The sequence below is a fragment of the Gallus gallus genome, chromosome 22 (genome assembly GCF_016699485.2).
Source record: "Gallus gallus isolate bGalGal1 chromosome 22, bGalGal1.mat.broiler.GRCg7b, whole genome shotgun sequence".
NCBI lineage: Eukaryota > Metazoa > Chordata > Aves > Galliformes > Phasianidae > Gallus > Gallus gallus.
In genome coordinates, this window is record NC_052553.1 from 1511297 (window position 1) to 1536729 (window position 25433).

A 25433-nucleotide genomic window follows, 5' to 3' on the forward strand; every position below is an offset into this window, starting at 1 on the left:
CTCTGGGATGCCCTCCAGAGCACTTTCTCTCCCCAAACCCCCACCCCAAACCCCCATCTCTCACCTCAATGCATAAGAAAGGAGCAGGGAGGGTTTGCCATCCCCGGCCATAATTAAGGACTCACCCTTCCGAGCCCCTTCAGTCCGGGGGGGGGTCGAGAAGAGAAAGGAGGAAGGGGAAAACCCTAAAAGGAAATGGGGGGGGGGGGGGGGCATAGGGGGCGATGGGTACCGCTGCGATGCTCCGTCCGATGGGGTGAAGGACCGAACCGCGCCGGGAGCGCAGGGATGGGGGGGGGGGGGGAGGGAAGGACGGACGGACAGACAGACAAACAGACAGACAAACATGGGATGTCCCGGACTGGGGTAGAGGAGAGGCGGCTTTGATTGGCACCGCGGTTCCCACATCCAAAGGACGACGCCTAACATTGACTGGAAGGAAACAGCGGAGCAATTAAAAGGCGTTAATTACCGGGGGGGGGGGGGAGGGGGGGCTGAGCGCATCTCTGAGCCCATCTCTGAGCCCCGGTGGCACCGCAGCAGCTGTTGGTTTTTGGGGGGGTGGGGAGGGGTCCGTGGGGTTCCATGGCCGGACAGACAGCCGCAGCCCTACACGTGTTGGGTCCTTGCACACCTCGAGACCACGGGGAGGGGGGGGGGGGGTTTGGGGGGGTCTCAGCCCGTGGGAGGGGCAGAGGTGAAAGTGTGAGGCAGTGGATGTGGGGTACCATGGGGTGCTCCGATGGGACCCCAGCGGCCATACCCAGCGCTCCCCATAGGGACACAGAGAGGGACCCACCGGGTGACCCCATGGATGCCCCACAGCAGTGCTGCTGTGCACCATTCCCCCCCCCCCCCCCCCCCCAAAAAAAAACCCCTACAAAGCTCAGAGATTATGGGGGGGGGGGGGGGGGGGGTCAAGGAGCCCCATGGAGAGGGGCTGCCCTATAGCACAGCTATGGGGGGGGGCTGCACATGGGGCAGCAGTATAGGACTGCTCGCAGCTGTGCAATAAGGACACCACGGGATGGATGCAGCGCTAATTAATGAGACTAATTAGCCTCCCCCCCTCCCTGCTGCTTTCCCACCTCCAGGGCAGGAATGCAAACCCAGTGGTCTCACAGTGTAAAGTGCCATCACCTCCCAATAACCCCCCCATCCCACATGTGGGATGACCCCACAGCTGTCATCACCCCCCCATGTGCCCCCCCCAGGCTGGGGCAGAGGGTCCTGAGCAGCCATCATCCCACTGGTGGGGTGGGGGCAGCCCTAAAGGAGTGCCTTTGGGGCTGGGGGGGCCCTCTTAAGGCCAATGAGTGGCACAGCACTGCCCCCCATGCTGCAGACCCCCCCCCATGCCTGCCCCCCAGCCAGCTCAATGGGTTGGGATGTTCCCTGTGGCACTTAGCACCCCACATAGGACATAATGAGGGGGGGGTTGATGGAGGACCCCCTCACCCCAAACAGAGCCCAGGATGGGGGACAAACCTGAACCCCCCCCCCCCCCCCCCCCCAAGCACAGAGAGCCCCCATTGCAAAACAGAGCCTTTATTGGGGGAAGAAGAGCAGATTTCTGATCTCTCCTGCAGCAAAACCTGCAAGGAAAAGGGGAGAGGGCCTCACAGATGGGCACCCCACAATGTGGGGCTATGGGGCACGGGGGGGGCGGGGGGGGGGGTGACATCCTACCTGGTGAGCACCCATTGCAGCTCATTTCCTCGCTGCTGCCTTCCTGCCACGGCCGCCTCCTCGGCCCTATGGGGAACAGGGAAGAAAAAGGGGGCACAGCATCACAGCCAACCCATGGCAGCAAAGCACTGGGGGGGAATGGGATGGGATGGGGGGTGCAGCCCCTCACCTTGCTGGGCAGGGGCTCCTCGGGGGAGGCGTTGTTCCTGGGTGGGGAGAATGGGGGGCGGTGGTTATGGGGTGCGGTGGTTATGGGGTGTCAGCAGGGATGGGGTGGGGGGGATTCCATGTGCTGTACTCACAGCTCAGCCTCCTTCTCCAGTCGCCTCTTCTGTAGGGGGGGGCAAAAAGAGATGGGGGGGGAGGGCTGTCAGGACCCCCCCCATAGAGAGGGGAGCGGTGGGGGGGCTCAGCGCAGGGTCGTGGTGGGGTACCTTGGCGGCGTGGCCCTTTTTGGCCACTTGGCCCCGGGGGGGCACCTCGGGGGTCTCCTCCTCTTCTTCCTCCTCCGCCTCCTCTTCCTCCTCCTCCTCCTCCTCCCAGGACAGGTCGGGCACCACTATAGGGGGAAGGGGGGGGAATAGAGGCCGTGGGGGGGGAGTCGCTATGGGGGAGGGGGTCGCGGGGGTGGGGGTCGCTATGGGGAGGGGGTCGCAGCCCCAGCGCTTACGGGACACGTGCTGCCCGCTGATGTACACCGGGCCGGACCCCGCGCGGAGCCGGAAAGTGACGGGCGGTGTCAGCTCCACTCCCACCAACGTGGCCTGGAACGCAAAGAGAAGACGCGGGGCAGCAGAGCGGCCCCCCCCCACCCCCCCCCCCCCTCCCCCCATCGGGGCTCACCATGGGCAGCACCGACGGTTTCAGCGTAGCCAACGGCACCGCGCCCTCCTCGGCCGGCACCACCTCCACCACGTGGAACTCATCCCGCGCCTTCTCGCCGAGGCAGATCTACGCAGAGAGCCCCCCCATAGGACCCCCCAACCCCATAGACCCCCCCCCCCCACAGGACCCCCCCAACCCCAGAGACCCCCCCCCCCCACAGGACCCCCCCAACCCCAGAGACCCCCCCCCCACCCTCCCCATAGGACCCCCCCACCCCCACAGGACCCCCCCAACCCCTCCCCCATAGGGCCCCCCCCCCACAGGACCCCCCACCCCCTCCCCATAGGACCCCCTTCAACCCCATAGGACCCCCCCCCCCCATAGGACCCCCCCCACGGACGCACCGTGCGCAGCGCCAACTGCTGCTCGCACTGCCACTCCTCGGGCACCTGGAAGGTGTAGGAGCTCCGCTCGCTGCTCAGCTCACACCCTGCGTACATCGGGGGGGGGGGGGTCAGACTGAGACCCCCCCCCAAAAAGCGTGCCTTACACCGGGGCGGGGGGGGAGCTCACCCCAAATGAAGGACATGGGCTTCTCGGATTTGGTTTCAATGCTCTCCGTGAGGGACATCGCGCCTGGGCTGGGGGGGGGGGAAGGGGAGGAAGAGCACCGGGGGGGGGGCTCAGACTTATCCGAGACCCCCCCGCCCATACGTCGCGCTGTGGGCACAGCGCCGGGACTCACCCCGAGCACCGCAGCAGCAAAGCAGCATTACCCCCCCGCGCCCACCGGGCCGCTTATAGGGGCACGGAGCCCCCCCCGTTAATTGGTGCCCCTCCACCCGGCTCTCAGCGGGTGATCATTGCGTACACCTGAGCCCCCCCCCCGCCCCACGTCTCCATTGCACTCCCTGCCCCCCCCGCCCCCAACACAGCCATGTGCCACCCTCAGTCTCCGCCCCCCCACGCGCATGCGCACTCCCTCCGGCGTGGAGCGATGGCGGCGGCGGCGCTGGTGGGGTGGGGGGGGGGGGGTCGGGGGGGGGGTTTGGTCCGGGCTGTGGGGGGCTGTGGGGGGGTGCGGGTCCCTGAGCCGCCTCTCCCCCCCCCCCCACCTCCGTAGGGTCCCGGTGAGGCCGCCGCGGCCGCTCACGCGTTATCGCTGCCGGCTGAGGCGTATGGGAACGATGTGAGTGGGGGGCGCGGGGGGGGATTGGGGGGGTATGGGGGGGGGGCAGCAAGAGGGGGGAGGGTACTGAGTGGAGCACGTGGGGGGCACATAGGGGGGCGTTGGGGGGGGTACCTGTGGGATACGGGGGGGGGCAGCAAGGGAGGTAGTGGGGGGGGTACAGTGGGATATAGAGGGGAGTTTGGGGGGGGGGGGGAATTAGGGGGTATCAGGGGAGTGCTGGGGGGGGGGATGGGGTTGGGGAGTACTGAGGATAGGGGGGTTCTGGGGGTGGGAGGGGTATGGGGGGGTGCTGGGAATGGAGCAATACTGGGGATATGGGGGTACGGGGGGTGGGAGCTGAGAATGGGGGGGTGGTGGGGTGGGGGTTATTGGGGTGGGGGGGTTACTGGGGAGTGGGGGAGTTATGGGGGGGTGTACTGGGGTGGGGGTTATGGGGTGGGGGGTTATGGGGGTGTGTACTGGGATGGGGGTTATGGGGGGGTGTACTGGGGTGGGGGTTATGGGGTGGGGGTTATGGGGGGGTGTACTGGGGTGGGGGTTATGGGCAGGTGTACTGGGGTGGGGGTTATGGGGTGGGGGTTATGGGCAGGTGTACTGGGGTGGGGGTTATGGGGTGGGGGTTATGGGGGGGTGTACTGGGGTGGGGGTTATGGGGTGGGGGTTATGGGGGGGTGTACTGGGGTGGGGGTTATGGGGTGGGGGTTATGGGGGGGCCCACTGACGCTGCGCTGTCCCCGCAGCCCAACGTGGAGATGCTGTGGGCGATGCGCGCCTCCCAGCACGCCGAGGTCTACTTCAATGTAAGGCTTCGTAGGGGCTGTGCCCCAACCTGGGGACCCCCCCCCATAAAGAACGGGTGGGGCCGTATCTCCCGTGTTGTGTCCCCCCCCCCCATCCCCCACAGCTCATCTCCTCGGTGGACCCCAAATTCCTGACGCTCACCAAAGTGGACGAGCAGATCTATGGGGAGTTCAGGAAGGCCTTTGGGGGGCTGCGGGTGGACGTGTTGGACCCCGAGGACCTCAAATCAGAGCCGGCGAAGGAGGTGGGTGCCGGGGGGGGTCTCACACACATCCCCACGCGTGGATGGGGTTGGGGGCTGTGAGCCCCCCCCGGCACTGCTGCTCCCACAGAAGTGGCGGCCGTTCTGTCTGCAATTCGAGGGGGTGGTGGAGGACTTCAACTACGGCACTCTGCTGCGCCTGGACTGCCGGGGGGGGTACAGCCCCGAGAACACCATCTTCGGTACGGAGACCCCATCCGGGGGGCTGTTGGGTACCATCGTCCCCCCCCCTTTATCCACGGGCCCGGCTGGGTACCCCTATCCCCCATCTTTATCCATGGGGCAGTTGGGTACTGCTGCCCCCTGTCCTTTATCTGTGGGCCCAGTTGGGAACCAGCATCCCCCATCGTTACCCGTAGCACCGGTTGGGTACCACTGTCCCCTGTCCTTTATCCGTGGGCCCAGTTGGGTGCCAGCATCCCCCATCCTCATCCATGGGATCCGTTGGGTACCCGTATATCCCCCATCCTTTCTTATCCATGTTGGGTACCAGCATCCCCCATCATTATCTATGGGCCCAGTTGGGTACCAACGTTCCCCATCGTTATCCACGGGTGCCTCCCATCCTTTATCCATGGGATCAGTTGGGTATCGTTGTCCCCCATCCTTTACCTACAGCACCAGTTGGGTACCACCTCCCCCCGTCCTTCATCCATGGCCACAGATGGGTTCCAGTATCCCCCATCACCACCCAGTTGGCTACCAGTGCCCCCCGTCCTTTATCCATGGGCCCAGCTGGGTACCCCCCCCCTTCACCCCTGAGCCGGGGCTCCCACCGCCCCCCACTGACGCCCCCCCTCCCCTCCCAGCCACCAGGATTCAGTTCTTCGCCATTGAGATCGCTCGCAACAGGGAGGGCCACAACAGCACCATCTACAACAGCAGCCAGCAGCAGCGGGGGGACAGCAAATAAACCTCGTCAGCACCGCACCCGGAGTCGTTCTGTCTGTGACCCCCCCCCATATACCTCCCACCCCCCCCACGTCCCCCCCCAGAGCAGTGGAGGCAGCTCAGTAGAAACCATTGAAGTTTATTTGCAGTCACAATGCTTACACTGTATGCAGCAAACACCCTTACAAGTCAACCAGCAATCGGCTCACGCGGAAAAGGACCCAACACGCAATCGCCGGAGGAAAGGAGGGAGGAAAACCAACCAGAAACAAAAAGGAGGGAAAAGAAATGGGAAGGAAACGAAGGGAGGAGGGGTGGGATGAGAACGGAGACCCTCAGGACGGAGCGGTGGGGGAGCTGAGCAGAGGGCGCACACCAATAGCAGCAACAACAGTGGGTAAAGTAGGAGGCCAACGCGTCCCCCCCGCCCCCCCCCTTCCTCTGTCAGCAGATTTCACATCCAGAACGTTCAGGTGGTGACTGAGAGAGACAAAACCCGAAGGAAAGGGGCTCTTTTTGCAGGGGGTGAACGCTCCACGCGGGGCAGTCCTTGCAGTGCCCCCCAGGCTGTGCTCTGAGGGGCTGCGCCCACTGCGGTGTTCCTGCGGGGTGGGGGACCCCATTTCGGGGGGGGGCATTGCCAAAGCGGGCTGACATTGCTACACCGGGGGGGGGGGGGGGGAAGGAAAGGGGGGACACCCACGAGCAAGCAGGATGGGAGCACACGGCATGGCTTCGAGATCCTAACGAGGAGGGCGGGACGGGAGGCCGTGAGCGCTTTGCTTTAAGGGCCTGAAGGAGAACAGAAGCGCACGGTGGGGCTCAGGGGACGCTTTTGGCTGTGGTTCGTTTTGTTTTCTGCCCGTTTGTTTTTGTTTCCTTCCCTTTCTCTCTCTCTCTCTCTCTCTCTCTCTCTCTCCCTATGGTGGTCTCTCCCCCTCGCCCACCCGGCCCCTGCAGGCCGCGCTTCCTCACTCGCACACACCGCCCCTCGGCGCTGCACCGGGACCCTACGGAGAAACGTTTGCAATCACACTGCTTTTCTTTTCTATTTTTCTGTGTGTGTTTCGTGTGGGTTTTTTTTTTTTTTTTCCTTTTTTTTTTTTTTTAATTTTTTTTTTCCTTTTTTTCTCTCTTTTTTTTTTTTTCTTAAACCTCGAGTCAATATAAACCTTGTTCAAAATGTTTATGAAAAAATGTACATGTTTTATACAAGGCGGGGCTGCAGCCGACGTGTGCGGGTCGGGGGCCGCCGTGTTGGCGCAGTGATTGCTGCCCTTCCACCCCCTCCCGTGGAAACAGAAGCACCCTGCCCCGCCGAGCAACCCCTCCTGCTCCCTTCCTCCCTATGGACGTGGAGCGCGGGGCCAAAGCAGCGCCGCAGCTCAGCCCCGGGGGAGAGCAGGGATTAGAAAACGCCCCTTCTTTTCTTTCCATCGGAAAACGGGAACCCCTCTGGGCCGGGCCAAAGAGATGCTGCGCTGTGCAGGAGGAGCTGGGAGCCGTCAGCTCATCATGTCGTTGCTGTTGACTCCGTAGGTGGAGTTCTTCATGGAGTCGTTCACCTCCCGTCTGAACGCCGACAGGTTCTGCGTGAACCTGAGGGAGAGGCACAGCGTTAAGGAGGGGGTCCTTCGCCCCCCCCAACCCCCCCGGCCCCCCCCCGGGGCTCTGTGCTGCGCCACGCACTGACCTGTCCCTGTTCTTGGTGAGGAGGTTGCGCTCGATGCCTTCCATGAGGTTCTCGAAGCAGAGGTGCATGGCCTGCTGCTTCTCCGGGGGTTGGCTGTTCACAATGCTGTTCCTCAGGTCAGAGAAGTACTGGGGGGAGAGGGGGGGGACACCAGAAAGGCTGGGTTAGCTTCCAGAGAACAGCCAGCTCGGCTCTGGGATGGGGAACGCCCTCCAGGAAGTGCTACAGCTCTACTAGTGCTCTTAGAGGTGAGAAATTCGTAGGGTAAATTAAGAGGGTAATTAGCACCGAGGCCGCTCCCAGTCCCAACTTCCCCCTCTGCCCTGACTGCGCTGCCCCGAGGCTGCTCTGCTTGCAGCAGGACGTGGGGATGGATCTTACCTTCTCATTGAGCAGTATCAGGCCGAGCAGAGGCCGAGACATTGACCACTGGTTCCTGCAGTCCTCAAAGATGATGATATTCAGCACTGTTGACAGCATCTGGAAGAGGGAAAACGGAGCTTAGAGGCGATCCTTCCAGCCCAGCCCTCCTCCCAGGTGTTGAGGTGTTCGTTCCTGGCGCGACCAGAGGAGGATCATCTTGATTTGATCTCCTAGCAAGGGTGGCACAACACTCCCTGCCCTCAGGTGGGGGCTGTGCTGACGCTGACACGCAGCAGTGCTGAGGTTGGGTAATGCTGAGGGAAATGCAATGAGCGGCTCCAGGCACAGAGCAATGCTCACCTCCATGCAGCCCCAACGTGAGGGCCACAGATTGTTTCTGTATGCTGAGCTCTGAGCACAGCCTGGGTGAGCACAGGGACACTGCCGTGCCTGCTCTGAGCCCCTGCGTTGCTCCAAGGTAATGAAACAAGTCGTGTCTTAAAGCAGGAGGCTGCAGGCTCTGTGGTTGGATGCGTGTTGCTTGGCTTCACTTCTATCAACTGCCAGCACCACACGGAGAACCCTTCCTTGCACAGGGAGAACCACAGCCCCAAAACGTGGCTCTGAAGCAGCCCTACCATATGATGAGCGTGCAGGAGAGATGCTGCATTAGCCAAAAATCCCTCTTCCTCAGGGAAGGCCGGGGGCTGCGCAGCAGGAAGCACACAGCGCACACAGGACATCACAGCAGGAGCAGCCAGGGCTCCCCAGGGGCCTGACAGCCACTCCTACCTGCTGGATCATCTCGGGGTGCTGCTGCATGATGTGCAGAAAGCGGTCGCTCTCCTGGGTCAGAGGTGTGGTCCTCTTCTTGGTGCTGCGAGACAGCTGCTTGAAGAGATAGGTGACAATGTGGTCCAAACAGGAGCAGCAGCCTGTGCAAACCATGGTGTCTGCAGGGAAGAGGAAAGAGGCAGAGATTGGGATGCTGCCAGCACTGCTCTCTCAGACACACCTGGGGAGGCTCCCAGGGAAACTCTGCCATTTATAGGGGAGGAAAGAACCACCTCACCCTACAGCAACCAGCGACCTCTCCCCATTTGCAATGTGCATTTTATCTCTCTTGGTTTGAAACAGCAGCCAAAATCTTTTCCCCACTCCCAAATCAAAGCCCTACGAGCGTGACAGAGAGCAGAGGTAGTTACCCAGTGCAGTGAGGCCTTCTGAAATGGAAGAGAGAATATACATGATTACATGAGGCTCCAGACTGGCTATAAAGTTCATGTGGTCCTGGGTAAGAACTTCCAGCAAGGAATAGTACGACTGGCTGAGCTTGGGATAGTCCTGCAGAGAGAGAGAGAGGAACACCTCAGGCCTCTTGGCTGGCCTATAACCACCAGAGACCTTCCGTAGAGCTGCACACCCAACCCATTCAGGTATCACCTGAAAACTGCTCACTCCATCCCCTGGGAAGAGAGCAAAGCTTTCCTGCAGCATAACTTATGGGCTTTTCCCCCTTCTCTCCCACCACCTGCCTTCCAAACAGGCTCCACCAACACAACAGCTTTCAACACTGCTCTATCTGAACATCTTTCCCCACTGCTTTGCTCGCTTCTGATGGGAAGCATTTGCTGCCTGCTGCCAAAGCTGGGGGTGCAGGGATAGCAGCTGCCTGCCTCACCTACAAACCAAACCCTACAAACCTCACCCTACAAACCCATGCAGCACCAGGCCAGCAGCCTGCACTGGTGAGTCCTCCTGCAGTCAGTGCCACAGACAGCCCAGAGCAGGGCAGCTCTCTCATTTGCCCACAGTATATCAGGTCAAGAACTGAGTGCACACACGGAGATGGCAACAGCATCTTTCAAACTGCTGCTGTGAGTGAGACTGTGAGCAGTGTGCTGCCATCTCTCCTCACTGTTTGGAGGAGTAGGGCTGTGCTGAGAGGGCCTCGAAGCTCTGCCATGAAACGGATTATTGCACAGGAGCAAAACTCAGAGGTGGATGCCTTCAGCAAGCAGGCTGCACTGTAAGTGCTGATGCACAGCAGTCACAGAGATCAGGTGCCAATCTCTGCCCACAGGCAATGCAGGGAAGAACAGCCCTTCACTCCAAGGAAGAGAAGCGATTGTTTTGGTAATTGCACTGCTGAGATTTGGAGTGTACCCTGCTGGGGGAGGAGCAGCAGGGCTGCCCTCGGGCCCTGCAGTGCAGTCCCAGCCCTCACACATGCAGGAGCTGTAATTTCCTGCTGTGCCAAACCGGGGTTCTGGGAGGTGGCACGAGTTCACTCATCCCTGTGATTAAAGTATTCCTTTACCATATAATCTTCCAACCCTGCCTTCCCTTGTGCTGACACCGCTCATCACAGGTGCTGGCTTACCAGGAGGTCGCTGTGAGGGATGGAAAGCAGAAGCTTGATAAAAGTTTGCAAGGCATTGTCCAGTGCATCATCCCCGTACAGACGGAAGACCCCGAAGTTGACATAACTCCCACTCAGTGCGGCCTTCAGCATAGAGAAGCAGATGGAAATCCCCTTCAGCTTCAAGGCATAGACTTGATCCTTTGGGACCTCCCCAAGCGTTAGGATACGATTTCCTGCGGGAGCACAGAAGCAAACTCAGCGTTTCAGCGATCACATCCGATCCCCTTCTGCCCCAGGGTGCAGGCAAAGCAATAAGGCAGAGCCATAAGGAGTCACAGGGAGTCCAACAGACTGATTTCCCAGCCAACAGTTAAGGACCATGAAGTTAAAAGCATGGCTCTGCTCAGAACGGGGGACAACACGGCTGCACGTAGCTTTGCTGCGGAAACAGGATGCAGAAGGACAGGGCTGCTTTCCACTTGCTGTGCAGGTCTGCCCTTGTCAGCCTGCACACCCACGAGGGGCTCAGCCAGGCTTCCTGCTCACTGCTGTCATTTTCTTCCACGTGTTCCCAGTGAATGAGCCCCACCTACCCAGGACTTGAAGCAGAAGCACCTCCCTGCATTCCAGCACTGCCCCCCAGCTCAGGCCCACTGGCAAAGCACCCAACCCTCCCTCCCCAGCCAGAGGAGCCGGGGGCAGGCCGAGCTGCCTGCACCCCACCTGGGCACGCACCATAAGTAGTTATCATTTTACTGGTCTCTCTGAAGAGCAGGATGCCATTCGGTGAGGACACGTCAAACTGCAGCCGCTGGGATCTAACAGAAAGACAGCAAAGAAACTGAAGCTCAACCATAGGTGGGAACGAAAAGAAAGCTCACACAGCAGAACCACACTCCTCCCTGAGTGCCTCTGCTCTGCTCGAGTACTGCTGCTCAGCAGCAGACAGGGTGTGGGCACTCAGGGACAGACAGGCTCTGCTGTTGCAGAAGAAAGGGCCCTATATATTGCAGACGTTAGGGATATGATGAGGCTGAGGGGTGGAAATCCTGTCTTGGCAATGGTCACCAGGCTGCTGTACACAAACACAGCGAGCATCTTGGAAGGCAGCACTGCAGGGCAGGCTGACTAGCTCCTATTCATAACATGACCAAAAGTTCAGAGCTTGGCATTTTTAGCCCTTCAGTGAATAGATCTCCAAACTGAAGTGCAGTGAGCTGTTCAGTTCACCTCTGAAATAAATGAGTGGACTTTTCCAGGAAGGTCTGCCCTGCTACAAAGATGCCATTTGGTTGTGGTCAGTCTGACAGCAGGGATTCTCAAGAGCTCTGCAATGACCACGTCTGAACCTTCTGTCCTTTCCACTCGGCTGCAACAATGGTCCCTTCCTATAGGGCTGTGTTCAGCTGGCTGCGGGCCTGAGCAGCACCCTGGCAACCTTCCACTTCCAGATCAGACAGACTCTGAATGATCTGAATGGCGTCAGAGGTCCCTCTGTGCTGGCAGAGAGCTCGTGGTTTAAAGCAGAAGTGGTCACCTTCTGCCAGACGGAATTTAAACACAGGTTTTGCAAATTAACACAGCTCTCCTGCTTCCACCTCACGGTTGCCATCCTTACAAACACACACTAAACAAATTCAGCATGTTTATCGATCTTCTCTTGGTCTCACTGAGCCGTGACACGACCGCTATCTGTGAACTATCAGCTGCTCTCCCCTGCTGAAGCAATGCCAGGTTTTCCCCCTCCTACCCTTGGTAGTACGAGCAAACCAAAGCAAAGCAAACACAACAACAGGGTATCGACACCTATGCTATGGCTGAAGCAGCAGACAGACACCCATCTCTGCCAGCCTGCAGCCCCTGTGGTTCCTACCTGTTATGTACCAGCTCAGCCATCAGTTTGAGGACAGGTGTCGTGCAGGCTGGGTCGTGGTACCAGAGCTCAATGGCCCGCTGTAGGATTGGCATGTAGGATGGGTAGCTGTGAGGTGAAAGCTAAGGAGCTTTGTTGCTTTGTGTGAAGAAGAAAGGTCACAATTTCTACCAAAGGGCCCGTTTTGTGTGCTGCATCCAAGCCTTGCAAAGCAGCTTTTGAACAAGGCTAAGCAGAGCTGGTGCTGCTTGCTGGTGTCTGCTTTACCTGAGAAAAGCCTTAGGTTCACTGAAGGAATTGTGTGTGTGTATTTCTTTCAACAGCACAAACCAGAACCAAAAGGGCTTTGGACAAAACAGATCCGTCAGTGCAACAGACAGCTGACCTTCACCAGCAAAGGGACATTCGGAGTGCAGATACTGTGCTCAGTGAGCACGAGGAAAGCTTTTGTTGGTGCTGAGATGCACACACCCCATTAAAAGCCATTGTGCTTTACAGGTCAAATCTCTGGAGGTCCACTTGGAAAAACCCCAACAGTTTGGCTCTGAGCTGATGCCTGTGTTGACATGGTTGCAGACAGACCAAGTCAAAGCTGTTTGAGGGCTTACAGACAGGACACCGCGTGCTACAGAAGCCAAGAAAAACCCCAGTGGGAATTCAGCAGGAAAAGCAGGGCTCTGGGATGCAGACAGCCACAGCTCCCATCAGGAGGGCTCAAAAGACAATGTATGGAAGGATACATCCACTCAAACAGCATCATGAAGCTGGTCTTGGCATTGAAGGCAAAGGCGATTCCCCTCAAGTCTCTCACCAAACCAACCAAAGTTCTCTGCATTGCAAAAGAAACAACACGTTAAAACACAACACACGAATGGATCTCTCCCTCTCCAGCTCCACCAGCCCACAGCTGCCTCCCTTCCTCCCAGTCCAGCAGCAGCAGGCCTCCATGGTGGCTGCTCGTCCCAGTTGGACAGTCCTTCCTCTTAAGTGCCAGAAAACTTCACTAAGCTGAGCTAGGGTAGTGACAGTGCTGGGGTATTTTGTTCCCAGCAGAAGGAAAGCTGGCTGATAAGCCTCACACCTTTAATTATGAGCTACACCTGGACCTGGAGGAACACAGAGAACATCACTGCTTCCCTGGACAGAGAACATCACTACTTAACAGGAGGAGAGCACCCATCACACCCCAGCCATCCACTTGTCTTATCAGAGGGGAGCACGGATAACAGGGAAGGCTGTGCCCAACTTACTTTTGCCTCTTGTTCATTGAAAGTATTTGTGCTGAACATCTGTGCCACGGTCTCAAAGGCAGCTGTCAGGGGAAGCATGAACTGCTCGTACTGATCCTCATCTTCTCCTGAAATAAGACAGAAATCGGGAGGAAACAGACTGCACATCCCTGCAGGTCCGCCTCTCTGAGACATCCACACATTGGTCACCCACACAGCAAGAGGCAAGGAGAGCCTGTGCTGCCAGACAGGTGCTCTATCACTGCCAACATCCAGCTTACAGGAAAGGCTCAGAGCAAACCCTGCCATCTCAGGGAAACGCTGGACAAAGGAATAAATCAGTCCCAGTCTCAAGCTTCTTTCTCTTTCTTTCTCACTCCCCATTTTAGCTTTTCCCATCCTGGCATCCTTTCTGGAGGAGCTTACAGCTCTCTAAATAGCAGGGCACAGCACAGTGCAGAGCCAGCATCCAAACCACGCAGTTACTGCTTTGCTCTGGATCCCAGACAAAGACCCAAGTACCTAAATCCACCATGAGAAGACGCCCCAGTGCAGTGTAGAACGTAGTCCGACATCTCATGTCAGTCAGGTTGGACTGATTGTTAATGCCCAGGAAGGAAAAGTGCTCACTCTGCAAACAGAAGAGATAGGTTAAAGGAGAACTACCAGCTTGAGGAGGCTCCTGGGTCCCTCATTCTCCTGCCTAACTCTGAGCCTGTGCAGGAATGAGAAGCAAGCCGTGGGATATCAGAGCACACACCACCAGAGGGCAACATGCACCGTGCTGGCAGGTTGCTGGGAGCTGTGCTGCCCCCTGAGCCCTCCTGGCTGCCAGCAGATCTGGGAACTGCCCCGGAGCCAAGAAGTCTTGCTCTGCCTCCAGAACACAGCAGCCACCCGCCCCTCTTACTCGTGGGCTTCCTTCAGGTGTCACAGCTGTGCAAAGCCAGTCCCTGCCGGCAGATCCCTGCTTACTCTGCCTTCACACATGGGGAAGCAGCAGCCCAACAGAGCCATCCAAATGCAGTTTCTGGACCAGGACTCTGCCTGTAAAATATCTCCCAGATAGAGGAACAAAGAGCCCCATTCAACCAGTCAGTCCAGACCTTCTGGACACGGCTCCTATCGCTACAGCATCAAACGGCCACACACTCTGAAAGGCAAGGCAGAAATCCACTGCACTTTGCTGCTCACTTCTAATTGCTCATTCTCACATTTTGGATTTCAAGTCAGCATCCCACTAGGTCTTCCCAGGGCAGTGAGGAGCAATGCTGCTATCCCAGAGCTTCCTCCAAATCAGCGCTTTCACCATGAAAGTTGGGGCGTTAAAATTGGCTTTAAGTTTCATAAGCAGTGCCCGCTGCTCTTCTGTCTGCATGTGCAGCAGTACTGACTGCCTCCCGTTGGAGACAGCTGTCTTTCAGTGCAGAGCAAGCAGCTCCGTGTCAACCCTTCTGGGATGAAAGCTACCGTGTAATTATAACCCCTCCAAATTGAAGGGCAGGCTTTGGACAAAGAGATCCCATTTTCAAGTATGACAGAAGAGAGGAAAACTTTCAGTGTGTCTGAGTGCTAAAATCAGGGGGTCATCTCAGCTCCAAGAGGCTGACTGAGGAGTCCATGGTGAGACAAGGAACAGGAGGAGAGGACTTACCGTGTGATTGTTCAGCATGAACTGCACAGCGCTCAGCTTCACCAGCTTTCTGACGCTGCTGTACGTAAGGGGGGTGTTAAGGAAGCTGCACTCAGCAGAACAACTCCTGCAATGCCTGCAAAGCACCTTCTAGGGCAAAAGTGGGGGAAGACTTGTGTCTGGTCTATGAACTGTGTTGTAGGTTCTCTTCCGTTTGTTTCAAGAGCAACTCTTAGCAAGTTGCACACACCTCTACTGCAGAGAGCTGAAGGGATTTACTTTTAAACTCTGTCAGGAAGAACAAACAGAAGAGCATCAAACAGACCAGGACTGTAAACAAATTAACACTGTGGACGGTAAGCTGCAAAGCAATTATGATCCAAAGTTAAAGAAGGATGATACTATAGCCTTTGGTGATAACTCAGCAGCTAAATAACACGGTGATGAAGCGCTTGCGCTCTCGCTATCTTCTCAGTACCCATAAGATGAAGCAGTTCAGCCATCTGTGAGATGCAGAGCGTTGCTGTTCCAGCTGAGCACCTGGCTGCTCTTCCTCCCTCTGTTCTGCACCCCCACAGCTCTTCGGAAAAGGATATCCAATGGAGAGGTCATTGAGCAGCTGCAGCGTCTTGGAGGTGATAGGCTCACATCGGCCCCAGTACTTCAGGTTGGTGATGCTAGGGAAGAGGACAACAGGACGGGTCAGAGGGGTTTGCTCGGCCTCCCTTTGGCTGTGCAGAGGATTTTTCTAGTCAAAAGTCACCCAACATCAGCAGCTCCACCCTCCACCAAAACCACAGACATTACAAGCCACAAAATATTGGTATAAAATCACTGTACTTACATTTGGTTGACTAGAAAATTATCCTTCAGATAATCTTCACTACTTGGGTCCCAAGCTACACTGGCCCATACCCAGGCCCTTGGAATTCTGTGGCACTCCAGGGCTGGTTTCTGCAGCAAGGGTAAGAGAATTCTGCGGCAGTGACTACATGCAGACGTATGCAATTCTGCACCTGCACCATCCACTGTCAGCTGCAGAATTCTAGTAGCCCTTGCTTCTTTTCCAGGAGAGCCACTTCACCCCTTGAGAACACGCAGCTCAGGCGCGTGAGGGCAGGCAAAGGCCCATGCACTTAACAAGGGGGTGATGCTAGAGAAGCCAAGGGGAGCTCGGAGCCAGCTGCTGCACAGCTCCAGGCACATGGCACTGGGATTCAGCCTCGGAGCTGGTGAAGTGCTTCAGAACGCTAACTGACAACAGCCAGCCGACAGGTTGGGTCCAGAGAGCTGTCTGCTGGAGTGGAAGAGCTTTAGGGAAAGGACCTGAGCTACTCTGGTACTGAACAGCACAGCTTGCACTCTGAAGGAGCAGTGTCCCCTCCCCACAGAGCTTTTGTGGCTGGTGATTGGCAATAGTCCAGTGACAGGGCACGAGTACTGCAGGCTGTCCCCTCTCTGACTGGTTTTACTAAGCAGGCACTGAAAAAAGAATCCATTATCCTGGTGCACGGGTTATTTTTGTGTCTCCACAGCCCAGGCTAGAATCCACGGTGGATAAATCAATCCTGTGCGTGACTTAAGCCCTTGATCACAGCCTGTAATTCTCTCAAGTAGCCAGATGTTACTGGTTTTAGACAACAGCACTCCCTCATATTGCAGTCTTCCTGGTTACACCTTCAAACAAGCCCTGGAATCTCCGCTGCCTGCAATCAGGAACACTTACATTTTCCCTATGAAGACGCTCAGGACCATGGTCTCATCATTCAGCCCCAGCACCTCTGAGAGACGGCGGTACAGCTGGAGGGAAAGACAACACCAACTTAGAAACTGCCAACAGAGCCATTAATGATCAAGGATCACTTGATTTTCACTTGTCCTCCCTTCATAGCCACAGGCTACTGGAAGAGAACCAAGTTCTGAGATAAGGACATTCCTGTTCTTTATATTCTTTTGAAAGTTCTTCTACATCTGTGAAGATGCACCAAGGCACTGGGAGTCTAGTCCATCTACAGCTGCCTTGTAATGAAGAGAATGGCTATTTATCTGCACTTCAGAGCTGAGGAAACAAGGCTTGGGTTCCTCCTGGGTGTATGTATCAAGTGTCTTTCACATGTATGTAGGCTTAAGGGGCTCGTGTGAAGTCACAGAAGGAAGCTGGTGGATAAAACCAAGATCTCAAGTTTAAGGCTGCTGTCACTATTTCTGTCTGCTTCCCCAGGCACACAGAGCACAGTGTTTCAAGAACAGCTCAGGGTTTGCAAGGTTAACGTACATCTAGGAAACAGAGCAGGCAAGTCTCGTAAATGCCACCTGCTTTCATTCTAAAAAGCGAAGCTACGACTGCACTTGGCATGGCAAAAGACACAAAGGAGATTACCTTGGAAGACTTCTGCACCTGATCTCCAATATAGATCTTCCGGAACTGCTCAAAGAAGCTCAGCATGGCAAGCTCCAACTTCTCATTCCCAGCCTGCGCCAGCCGCGAGTCCGTCAGGTTCATCAGCTGCAGCACCCTGCAAGGAGGGGGGAAACAGAGGTCACTGCTGCTGGATGCAGGAGCACCGAGGGGCTTCTGGCACAACAGGCTGCTTCCAGCAGTGGTTTTTGCTTTCTGCATTGCTGTTTTGGGTCAACAGTTAACTAAACTGACAAGCAGACTGACTAGCATGCATTCCTCTTCTGTGCAAGGCCACTCTAAGGCCTCAATGTCCCTTCCAACAGGGATAGCAGGCCCTGGATTTAATTTGCTAAGGAAGGGAGTTCCAGGTGCTGTAGCACACTTATCCAGGGACTGATCCAGCCTGTTAACCATTGCTTGTTCCCCTCACACGAGCCACTAAATGACACCCCACCTGGCTTTTGTTGCGAGCCCTGTGGGAAGCTGTGTGCAGGGCCAACAAGGGGTGGGACTGCAGGGTAACACACATGCAGCACAACAGGGGGCAGAAGAAGTGATATCCCATCCTGGCCAGTGCCACATAGCACAGACTCTTATGGACACCTAACATACAGGCTGGCACTAAGAGTTAATGAAATGTACCCGAGGTCTCACCATTTCCTCTTCATTAACTACTTGGGAAGCCAATGCTTGATGTAATTTATTAGCCATGGCTCTCCAACAGTCCAGCCTCCACACTTGCCCAGGTTAGCTCCTCTTCCCACCCTTCCAGAGCACAGCAATTAGGCCCTAGACTACAAGGCATCCAGTGTGGCTCAGGGTCGTTTGCAATTAACAATCCACACATGTTCTCACATCCCACAAGTGGTGCTTGCACTGCAGAGGGTTTACCATCCCCCAGATCCATCAGGTGGTGTTAGAAGACAACACAAAGCCTTAAACACGTAGAGAAGGGCTACAATATTTTAAGGACAAAACCCACTTTGGGTTTTTAGCTACGAAAGAGATGTTCCCCCCACCCCAGAAAAGACCATCGTTCATTTAGTTCTACTTCAACACATGCATTGAAGCCCAGAATGAACTCCCCTCTTTCATGCTCTTCCCCTCTCATCCTCTTTCTTACAACCCACACCTCCCAATTTAGTCAAGCTGCAGCAGAACTCTGCTGCCTGGCTGTAGCCAGAGCTGCCAATCTCTTCTTTCAGGATGGCCAACTCCGCACTGTTCTTTTCAGCAAAAAGAGGGGAAGAACATGGTGACAGCTTAACGATAGCAGCTCTTTTACAGACTTCAAGAGTGGTGCAGCATCCCTACCGACAAACCAGCTCGCCATCCATTGCATCCTGCTCATCCGTGCTGGCAAACGAGACCCTACCACCAATCACTGCCCCGATAATATAGACGAGCCACGTCAGGCGCCCTGCAACCAACAGAGGACATCAGAACCAAGCACGTCACATCACAAGGAGGAAGCTGAGGAGACCTGCAGTTCAGGTTGGCAAAGACAGGAATATCCTTCTGTTTTAGTGCCAAGTATACCGGGAGTACTCAGTTCTCTACTTGGTGGAAAACAAGCATGTCTTTACTAGGAAAGGAATAAGGGATGTCAGGTCTGCCTGGAGGATGTTCATTATTTAAAGCTGTTCCTTTGCAGAAAGTCACTTCCTTGTAAAAGTGCATCCTGTGTATTTAAACATGTGCAGGTGCCAGCAGGCAGCACTTATCCCTTCAAAACCCATGTGTCTGATGGAGAAGTCAGCATCACATGGAGCTCTGCCCACACAATTGCACTGTAATAGATCAAATACTGCTTCAGAAGGAATCTGTAGTCTCTAAACTTGTGCTGATGTGCCCAATTTCTGCAAGGAAGGATAAGCCAGCTATGTTATTAGAGAAGGGGCGTAACACAGCTGTATCTCTGTCTCAAAAAAGGCTTTGCTTTATCTATGGCCAATGTTAAACGATTCCTAAACCAAAGAGTGTGCAGAGCCCACCCTGTGCTGCAGGCAGACACTCCCCTTCGGACTGAGGTTTGCAGCTTTCTCCCAGTTACTCATCCCAACCAACCGCTGCACAGGCAGAGGAGCAGTTCAGATGAATGTTCCACACCCTCCCTCAGATGACAAAAGACAGACGGGGCTGTATGGCTGATGACCCACGGACCAGAGGACATCCTTAAAAACCCATCTCTGTAAGACTGGGCAAGCAGATGTATCAAATCATTCCCCCAGAAAGGTGTGCAGTCAATTGCAGGACAGCAACGCCTCCAGCAAGCACTGCTGTGTGTGTTGGGAGTGTCTGTCCACCATCAAGAATGAAGGCTTCTGGAGCCACTGCTCTCCCAGAGCTCACCTTCCTGCACAGCAACGTCCATGGGGCTGGCGGTGGCACTCTGCAGCAGCTCCTGGTAGGACTGGGCTGACTGGTCAAAGAGCTGCACGAGCAGAGCACACGTCTTCTCATACTCACACCGGCCAATGGTGGAGAGCTGATCCAGCTGCTGCTGCACAAGGCCGGTGTCATCCAGTGGATCCTCCAAACCATCCCTGTGCAGCAAGAGAGCAGGTCAGACGAGGACTTAGAAGGTAGCGATGGCCCAACCTGGAACATAAGCTTATGGAGGTGCTTTCCCTAGGCACACACATTGCAGTGAGTGATGTCTCTGTCATGATGGAGAGCTGCACAGACTGATCTAATAATCTGAACATTGCTGCAGCCATAAATCAGGAGAACATGAGTGGTTCAGGTGGAAGGGCCCTGAGGAGCTGGGATGAGTAAGCTCTTCTTACATCTTTATGGCTACATATGGTTAGTGTAGTGCCAAGAACAAGTTCTCTGTCTGGCTGTCTTTATTACATAAAGCTTTCCATCTTTCTTGATGTTTCAGTTTCCTTTTTCTCTAACTGCATTAACCTCAACACTGCATTGCACTGTGAATACCAAAATTAAATAAACCTGCTGTTCCACCCGTGCTTCGTTAGGTATCTCAAAAGGGATGAGCTGATTTGTCTTCCCTTCAGAGAGGCATTCAAAGATTATTTTTCTATACCTGACCATTTGTTTTCATCAAATACATACAGACACAAGGTGGAACTCATCCCAGGCAAACAATGGCACTGCAGCAGGGTTTTCCAGGCTGCCTTCACGTTCAAAGTAAAAGGGATACTTTCATCCTACAGCAGATTAAAAATTGTGAATCACACTTTGTATGCTTATCCCTCTCTGTTAGGATGGGAATTCAGAGTGCAAATGGCATGCTGCAAGTGGGTAACACTGGGTAGGATAGCACCTCTGAAACCACCCGGATCAATCTCAGACATCTGAGACTGACTGAGGTCTAAAGGAAGAAAAAAAAGCTTAGCAAATGCATGCTTTCTTTTGTATAATAGAAAGTAATAGAGACATTAATAGAATGTGAGATTAAGGTAAGCTTCCCTGAAAGACCCTTTGGTGACCCGCAGAACTTCCCGCAGCCACATCTGTTCCTAAAGGAAAACTCAGGACAGAACCACTAGAGCCTCCTGTGCCACATCCTGGCGCCTGCAGCAGCAGTGTTGCCGTCTCTCTGCTTTTCATACCTCAATATGATGTGTACAGATTCCAGTCTGGACGTGATGTATGCCTTTGTGACCTCTGGCGTGTATGTTTCCAGCATGTGAGGCTCAGTGGCTTTCACGTAGGGCACCGACGCTGCCAGCCGCTGCCACAAGCTCAGCAGATAGTGAACGCTGTTCGGTGCAAACTCCCAGTGCTGAAGAGCCAGCAGAAAGGAAAGGAAATCAGTCAGCTGTGATTATTTTATGCACTTGTTTTGCCTTATGCAGCACAGAAAGTGCAACAGCCAGTGAGGGCAGGTGGAAGCACCTCGTACCTGCAGGCTGGTCACGGTGAAGTTAGCAATGAGTCGGATGACCTCGGGATAGTTCTCCACCTTCACCAGCTCTCCCAGCTGGTAATTGCTTTTCAATCGGGCCAGCAATCGGCAGAACTCGTGGTAGTTGTTTGGGTCTGATAAACTCTGAGGGGAAAAAAGGAGAGGAGAACTGAGAAACAGCACTACTCAGCAACAGGAAGAGGCTGAGATGGAACAGTTCAGAAAGAAGAGAACAGCAAAACGTTGCACCCCTCTCCCCAGTGCCAAAGGTGAGATGTGTGCTTCAGAAAGCATTTTTGGTGAAGAAACTTGAAGCAGAGAATTCCACTAACTGCACCCAAAACTCACCTGGGGGTTTTCCAGTATCCGTTTGACTCCATCAACGAGATGAGACAGAAACTTTGCTCGTTCTGCATTGTTGAAGAGGGATCTGCGTACAGAGGCAATCTGCACTAAACAGGACAAGACCTGAACGGGACAGAGAATGAGCAGAAAGGGAAGGATTAGAACACCAAAAGGAATAATTCAGTTGTTCTCAACTCAAACTTCTGACATATCACCGTGAATAGATCCCAAAGGTGCAGTTGCAGGAGCGAATGCCAAGTGCATGGGGTTACAAATAGCAGAGCAGTGCCAGCAAAACAAAGCGTGAGGTCCTTCTGGGACCCCCAACCAACAGCAAGTCTGCTGGATGAGCCCTACAAACACCCCCTGGCAGTGGGGTCTGGAACATAAGATAAGTCTGGAACATATGGAGGAACATAAACACCCAACTTACCAGAGGAGAAAACGAAGGAGGGATGGAATGATAAAGATCAAAAAACAGCTGAAGGGTCGAAGAATCCAAGAATGCTGAAACAGAACAGAAGACTTTATTGACAACACCTCCAGCTACTGCTTTCCAGAAATCTAAAGCGTATCTGTCCAAATCCAGCTCAGCTGCATGCTTGTCACACAGAGGACTACACTCTGAATATATATATTCTGAGATGAAGAACATCTCCAAAGGATTTTACATTTTTACATAACTTGCTTTCTGGCTTTTCCAGAAATAAACCAGCTGCTATATGGCACTATGACAAAACTACAGGCTAATATTTTAAGAAAGCAGCCTGTAGGACTGCCTGCAAAATGCCTGGTGAGAAAAGGAAGGGTGTCAAGGACAGGTGACAAGCTATTTATTATTTATAGCCTTCCCCCCCCCCCTTTTTTTTTCCCCCTAAATAATATACTGTTTCTCGAATTGGCCTCTATGTCTGGCACTGTATGTACAAGTTGAAGTGCAGAGAAGGCTTTATCAAGTCACCCAGACTTCCAGCTGGTACGCTTCCATCCAGGCCTCATCCCCCAGCAGGATTACCTGATCTCCAACTGGTTGGGATCTGCACAGTGCAAAGATCATCTGAGGACTCATCTGTTGACGTGCCAATGAAATCAAAGTTCAGGCAATTATGAGTGAGCTTTAGAAGCTGCATGAGCAGACCATGCTGGCTCTCATCGTTTAGGTTCAGGTTCTTCCCAGAAGCCTGCAAGATACGGTGGATTCAAAAAGCAGAAATAAGAAAATCAAGGTGACAGCTGAGTCTGAGACACCAACTCAACTTCATGGGGACGTGGCAGCCACGAGGATCACACAGCAGCCAGCCCTGCTGCTCCACGCTTCCACAGACAGCATGCTACATGCTTAGTCTTCACATGAGATGGATAAACACAGGCCTGCCTTTCCACTTGGTTTGTGCTGCACAGGAGAGAAGCAGCCAGGCCTGCCAGCATGCAATTATACTGTGAGATTCACGAGACGCAGAAGTTCTTATTAAGGTTAAACACAAGAACACGTGTTGTGCTTGACAAGCACCTAGCAGCAGGGAATCCTGTCGCTCCTCCTAACCCTCAGATGGAAAGGAGTGCATTCACTTCTGCTGCACAGATGATCTGTATCAGCCCTGCTCCAGTTACAGTGCTCTGCTATGCCCAAGGAAAACACACGCACTCTCAAGTGACACAAAGAACTCGGTGGGTCTGAGACATGAGGTCATTTCACTGCAGCTTAAATGCAGCACTCAGGTCTGCACTCCAGGGACAGGCCAGCCTCTCTCCGCTTTGTATTACTGCTCTGTGCTCGAAACAAAACAAACCTCTTCCAGCTTAAGCCTATTGCAAATAACATATTGCAGTGTGCTGACACTGCCAAGAGCCGTGCCAACAGTGGCTGGAATGTCTTCTTCGCTCCCTCCACAAAGAGTTATTCTTCTGGGGCTGCCTAACTGCGTGCTATTTTACGGACGCTGATATAAGCATGATCTCTGGTTTCTAGCAGTCCAACACATCACCAGTTACTCTCAAAAGGATTTGGGCATTCATATAAACCCTGTCCTGCTTCAATACCTTCCACAAACACAAGCAAGGCTGCACTATACTCCAACCCTCAGCTGAGCCACCTGGCCAGGTGCTTCTCTTCACAAAACGGGAGGAATCCCACTCGAATACATCCTCAATGCATCTGAAAGAAACAGCTGAATTCAGATGTCACTGGAGCTGCTCAGGAGGGTGGGTGCACAAGGAATGGAAACTAGGGTAACTGTGCAGGCCATGCTTCCTTTGGAAACCAGGATAAGAAAAAGATGATCAAATGACACCCACATCCCCACTTTGTTACTGGCAGAACGAGAGCTGCTCATTTTAAACCATCTTTAAAATAAAATCTGCTGCTCACTCTTTGTGCTATTTGTCAACGCTGACACTTTGCTCAGCTGGAAGGATAAAAAGTTGAACCAATCAAACCTGTGCAATTGCTGCACGGATGACACAAACCCAAGTGGAAGCTTTCCTAAAGAGCAAATTCAGAACAGAGCTTTCAGAACAAGAGCACACATTCCAATAGTTGCACTGGGAGGAACATCAGCCCAAAGGCTGTTACCCCAACTCACAGCCCCCAGGAGACACCAAACGATGGCTTCCTTACCTGTTTCAGTAAATTGCATGACAGTGTGAAAATATCAAATAAAGATGAATCTCTGAAGGAAGAGGCTATTTTCCTGTGCTTGGTCAGTGGATGAGTAGTATCAGCCTGGGTAGAGAGAAAAGAAGGGGTTAGAACTAGTGGGCAGAAGTAGAACAAGGCCAGCAGAACACACAGGAGTGCTGCAGCAGCTCTGGGGACACCGAGGCTTCCCCTTCCAGCATGGCATGACACCAGTGGGCTGCACCAGGGGACATATGCCCTCTGTGCTTCCTCCTCTGCCCTCACCTCCTCCATGGATAAAGCATATTGTTGGCTCACAACGGAATGTTTCACCTAAACCACTGTTCTGCTGTATCCCTGGGTTACTCTCAAGTTCATTTAAATCTCCTCCAAAGCAGGATTGTGGGTGGTATTCTCAACAGGACGGAATCATTGAGAAACTTGAGCACTGCTTTGTGAAGTACTCCTGAGAGTCGAATCCTACCTGAAGCCGCTGGGCAGACACTTGGTCAACTACTAGCAATTACAAGGCCACTTACATATCCCCTCCTGAACCTGCACAGATGGGAAGAAAACTGGAAGGAGAGTTAACCAGCAGCAGACAGTCTGGACTTTGGTGTATCTGTTATAAACTCCAAATCTGGATCTCTCATCATATCAGAATAAAAGATGACACGTGATATGGGAGGTAGATACACACAGATTGCTTTACAATGGGTAACAAAGACACCAATTCAGTGAATGCATTCTGAACACAGACTAACAAAGGCTCATGGCAGCACAGATTGTGTCACTTTGTAGACTGCTTCATCTGAACACAGGATGAGTTATGTGATGGGCAGTCAGTTTTCATGGGACAGAGCAGCAAGGCTTTCCAAAGTGACCACAGATCTCACATACTTCTGTGCTTGCAGCAAACAGCATATCCCTTTCCTTTACCACGAGGCAACACGGTGTAACTTAAGTGAACTCCTGTAACACAGCAGGCACACAGCACCTCCAGGCAAGTCTGTGCAGCTCTTCAGGATGAAAACTGATACCTCTGCACAGTTCCTAAGCACTCTATTCTATTTGTGCTCTGAACTTCTAGAACATCAGCTTTAGTCAACAGAGCCCTAGCAAATTCTGCTGTTGCATAACATAAATGGAAGCTTAAATAGTTACCAGAAAAAGCTTGAGGACAAGGTGGGATTTTTTTCTTGCTTGTTTGTTTGCTGTGTACATGACCCCACTCTGATGAGTGGGAATGTTGACAGAAGGATTATTTTGCAAGTAGTGGCACTTTTAGACATTCCAAGATGAGTCACTGGATGCAGCCCTGCACAGGGCTGGCACAGAGCTCAGGAATGAACAGCAAACTGTGGCAGATTTGATATGCAA

The 25433-nt window shown here is 54.1% G+C and overlaps 3 protein-coding genes across 12 annotated transcripts in view; 1 reads left to right on the top strand and 2 right to left on the bottom strand.

Moving 5' to 3' along the window:
* Positions 1-1532: 1532 nt before the first annotated feature.
* Positions 1533-3293, bottom strand: NPM2 (nucleophosmin/nucleoplasmin 2). Its single transcript, XM_015273920.4, has 10 exons — positions 3260-3293; positions 3088-3155; positions 2919-3004; positions 2533-2640; positions 2360-2453; positions 2124-2248; positions 1992-2020; positions 1859-1895; positions 1690-1755; positions 1533-1595 (listed from the first exon to the last, which is right to left on the bottom strand). The coding sequence occupies exons 2-9, from the start codon at positions 3143-3145 to the stop codon at positions 1711-1713; spliced, it is 582 nt and encodes a 193-aa protein (XP_015129406.1). The 5' UTR covers positions 3146-3155; positions 3260-3293; the 3' UTR covers positions 1533-1595; positions 1690-1710.
* A 186-nt stretch (positions 3294-3479) lies between these two features.
* PBDC1 (polysaccharide biosynthesis domain containing 1) lies at positions 3480-5699 on the top strand. Its single transcript, XM_025142796.3, has 6 exons — positions 3480-3529; positions 3638-3703; positions 4447-4506; positions 4611-4751; positions 4840-4951; positions 5579-5699. Exons 1-6 carry the CDS (start codon positions 3512-3514, stop codon positions 5680-5682), a joined length of 501 nt encoding a protein of 166 aa, XP_024998564.2. The 5' UTR covers positions 3480-3511; the 3' UTR covers positions 5683-5699.
* Positions 5700-5779: 80 nt separating this feature from the next.
* Positions 5780-25433, bottom strand: part of XPO7 (exportin 7) — a 32925-nt gene continuing 13271 nt past the window's right edge. For all 10 annotated transcript variants that reach the window (NM_001012942.2, XM_015297373.4, XM_046903370.1 and 7 more), the window contains 23 exons: positions 24054-24158; positions 22452-22617; positions 21870-21943; positions 21440-21559; positions 21089-21235; positions 20796-20968; positions 19570-19763; positions 18532-18637; positions 17197-17332; positions 16543-16616; positions 15413-15493; positions 14838-14901; positions 13706-13814; positions 13205-13311; positions 12695-12783; positions 11955-12062; positions 10817-10899; positions 10100-10314; positions 8922-9060; positions 8509-8669; positions 7735-7833; positions 7354-7481; positions 5780-7259 (listed from right to left, as the gene is read on the bottom strand). In NM_001012942.2, coding sequence (NP_001012960.2) covers positions 7166-7259; positions 7354-7481; positions 7735-7833; positions 8509-8669; positions 8922-9060; positions 10100-10314; positions 10817-10899; positions 11955-12062; positions 12695-12783; positions 13205-13311; positions 13706-13814; positions 14838-14901; positions 15413-15493; positions 16543-16616; positions 17197-17332; positions 18532-18637; positions 19570-19763; positions 20796-20968; positions 21089-21235; positions 21440-21559; positions 21870-21943; positions 22452-22617; positions 24054-24158 — 2772 coding nt within the window. In that variant the 3' untranslated portion in view covers positions 5780-7165. The remainder of the gene's footprint in view (positions 7260-7353; positions 7482-7734; positions 7834-8508; positions 8670-8921; positions 9061-10099; positions 10315-10816; positions 10900-11954; positions 12063-12694; positions 12784-13204; positions 13312-13705; positions 13815-14837; positions 14902-15412; positions 15494-16542; positions 16617-17196; positions 17333-18531; positions 18638-19569; positions 19764-20795; positions 20969-21088; positions 21236-21439; positions 21560-21869; positions 21944-22451; positions 22618-24053; positions 24159-25433) is intronic.

Bases quoted from the DNA above. Each gene is read 5' to 3' on its own strand.
- PBDC1 (XM_025142796.3), top strand. The intron at 4,507-4,610 runs GTAAGGCTTCGT...CATCCCCCACAG, and splicing joins ACGCCGAGGTCTACTTCAAT to CTCATCTCCTCGGTGGACCC. The intron at 4,952-5,578 runs GTACGGAGACCC...CTCCCCTCCCAG, and splicing joins CCCCGAGAACACCATCTTCG to CCACCAGGATTCAGTTCTTC.
- NPM2 (XM_015273920.4), bottom strand. From the start codon at position 3,145: ATGTCCCTCACGGAGAGCATTGAAACCAAATCCGAGAAGCCCATGTCC. The intron at 2,249-2,359 runs GTAAGCGCTGGG...TTCCCCCTATAG, and splicing joins CAGCGGGCAGCACGTGTCCC to TGGTGCCCGACCTGTCCTGG. The intron at 1,756-1,858 runs GTGAGGGGCTGC...TGTTCCCCATAG, and splicing joins AGGAGCCCCTGCCCAGCAAG to GGCCGAGGAGGCGGCCGTGG.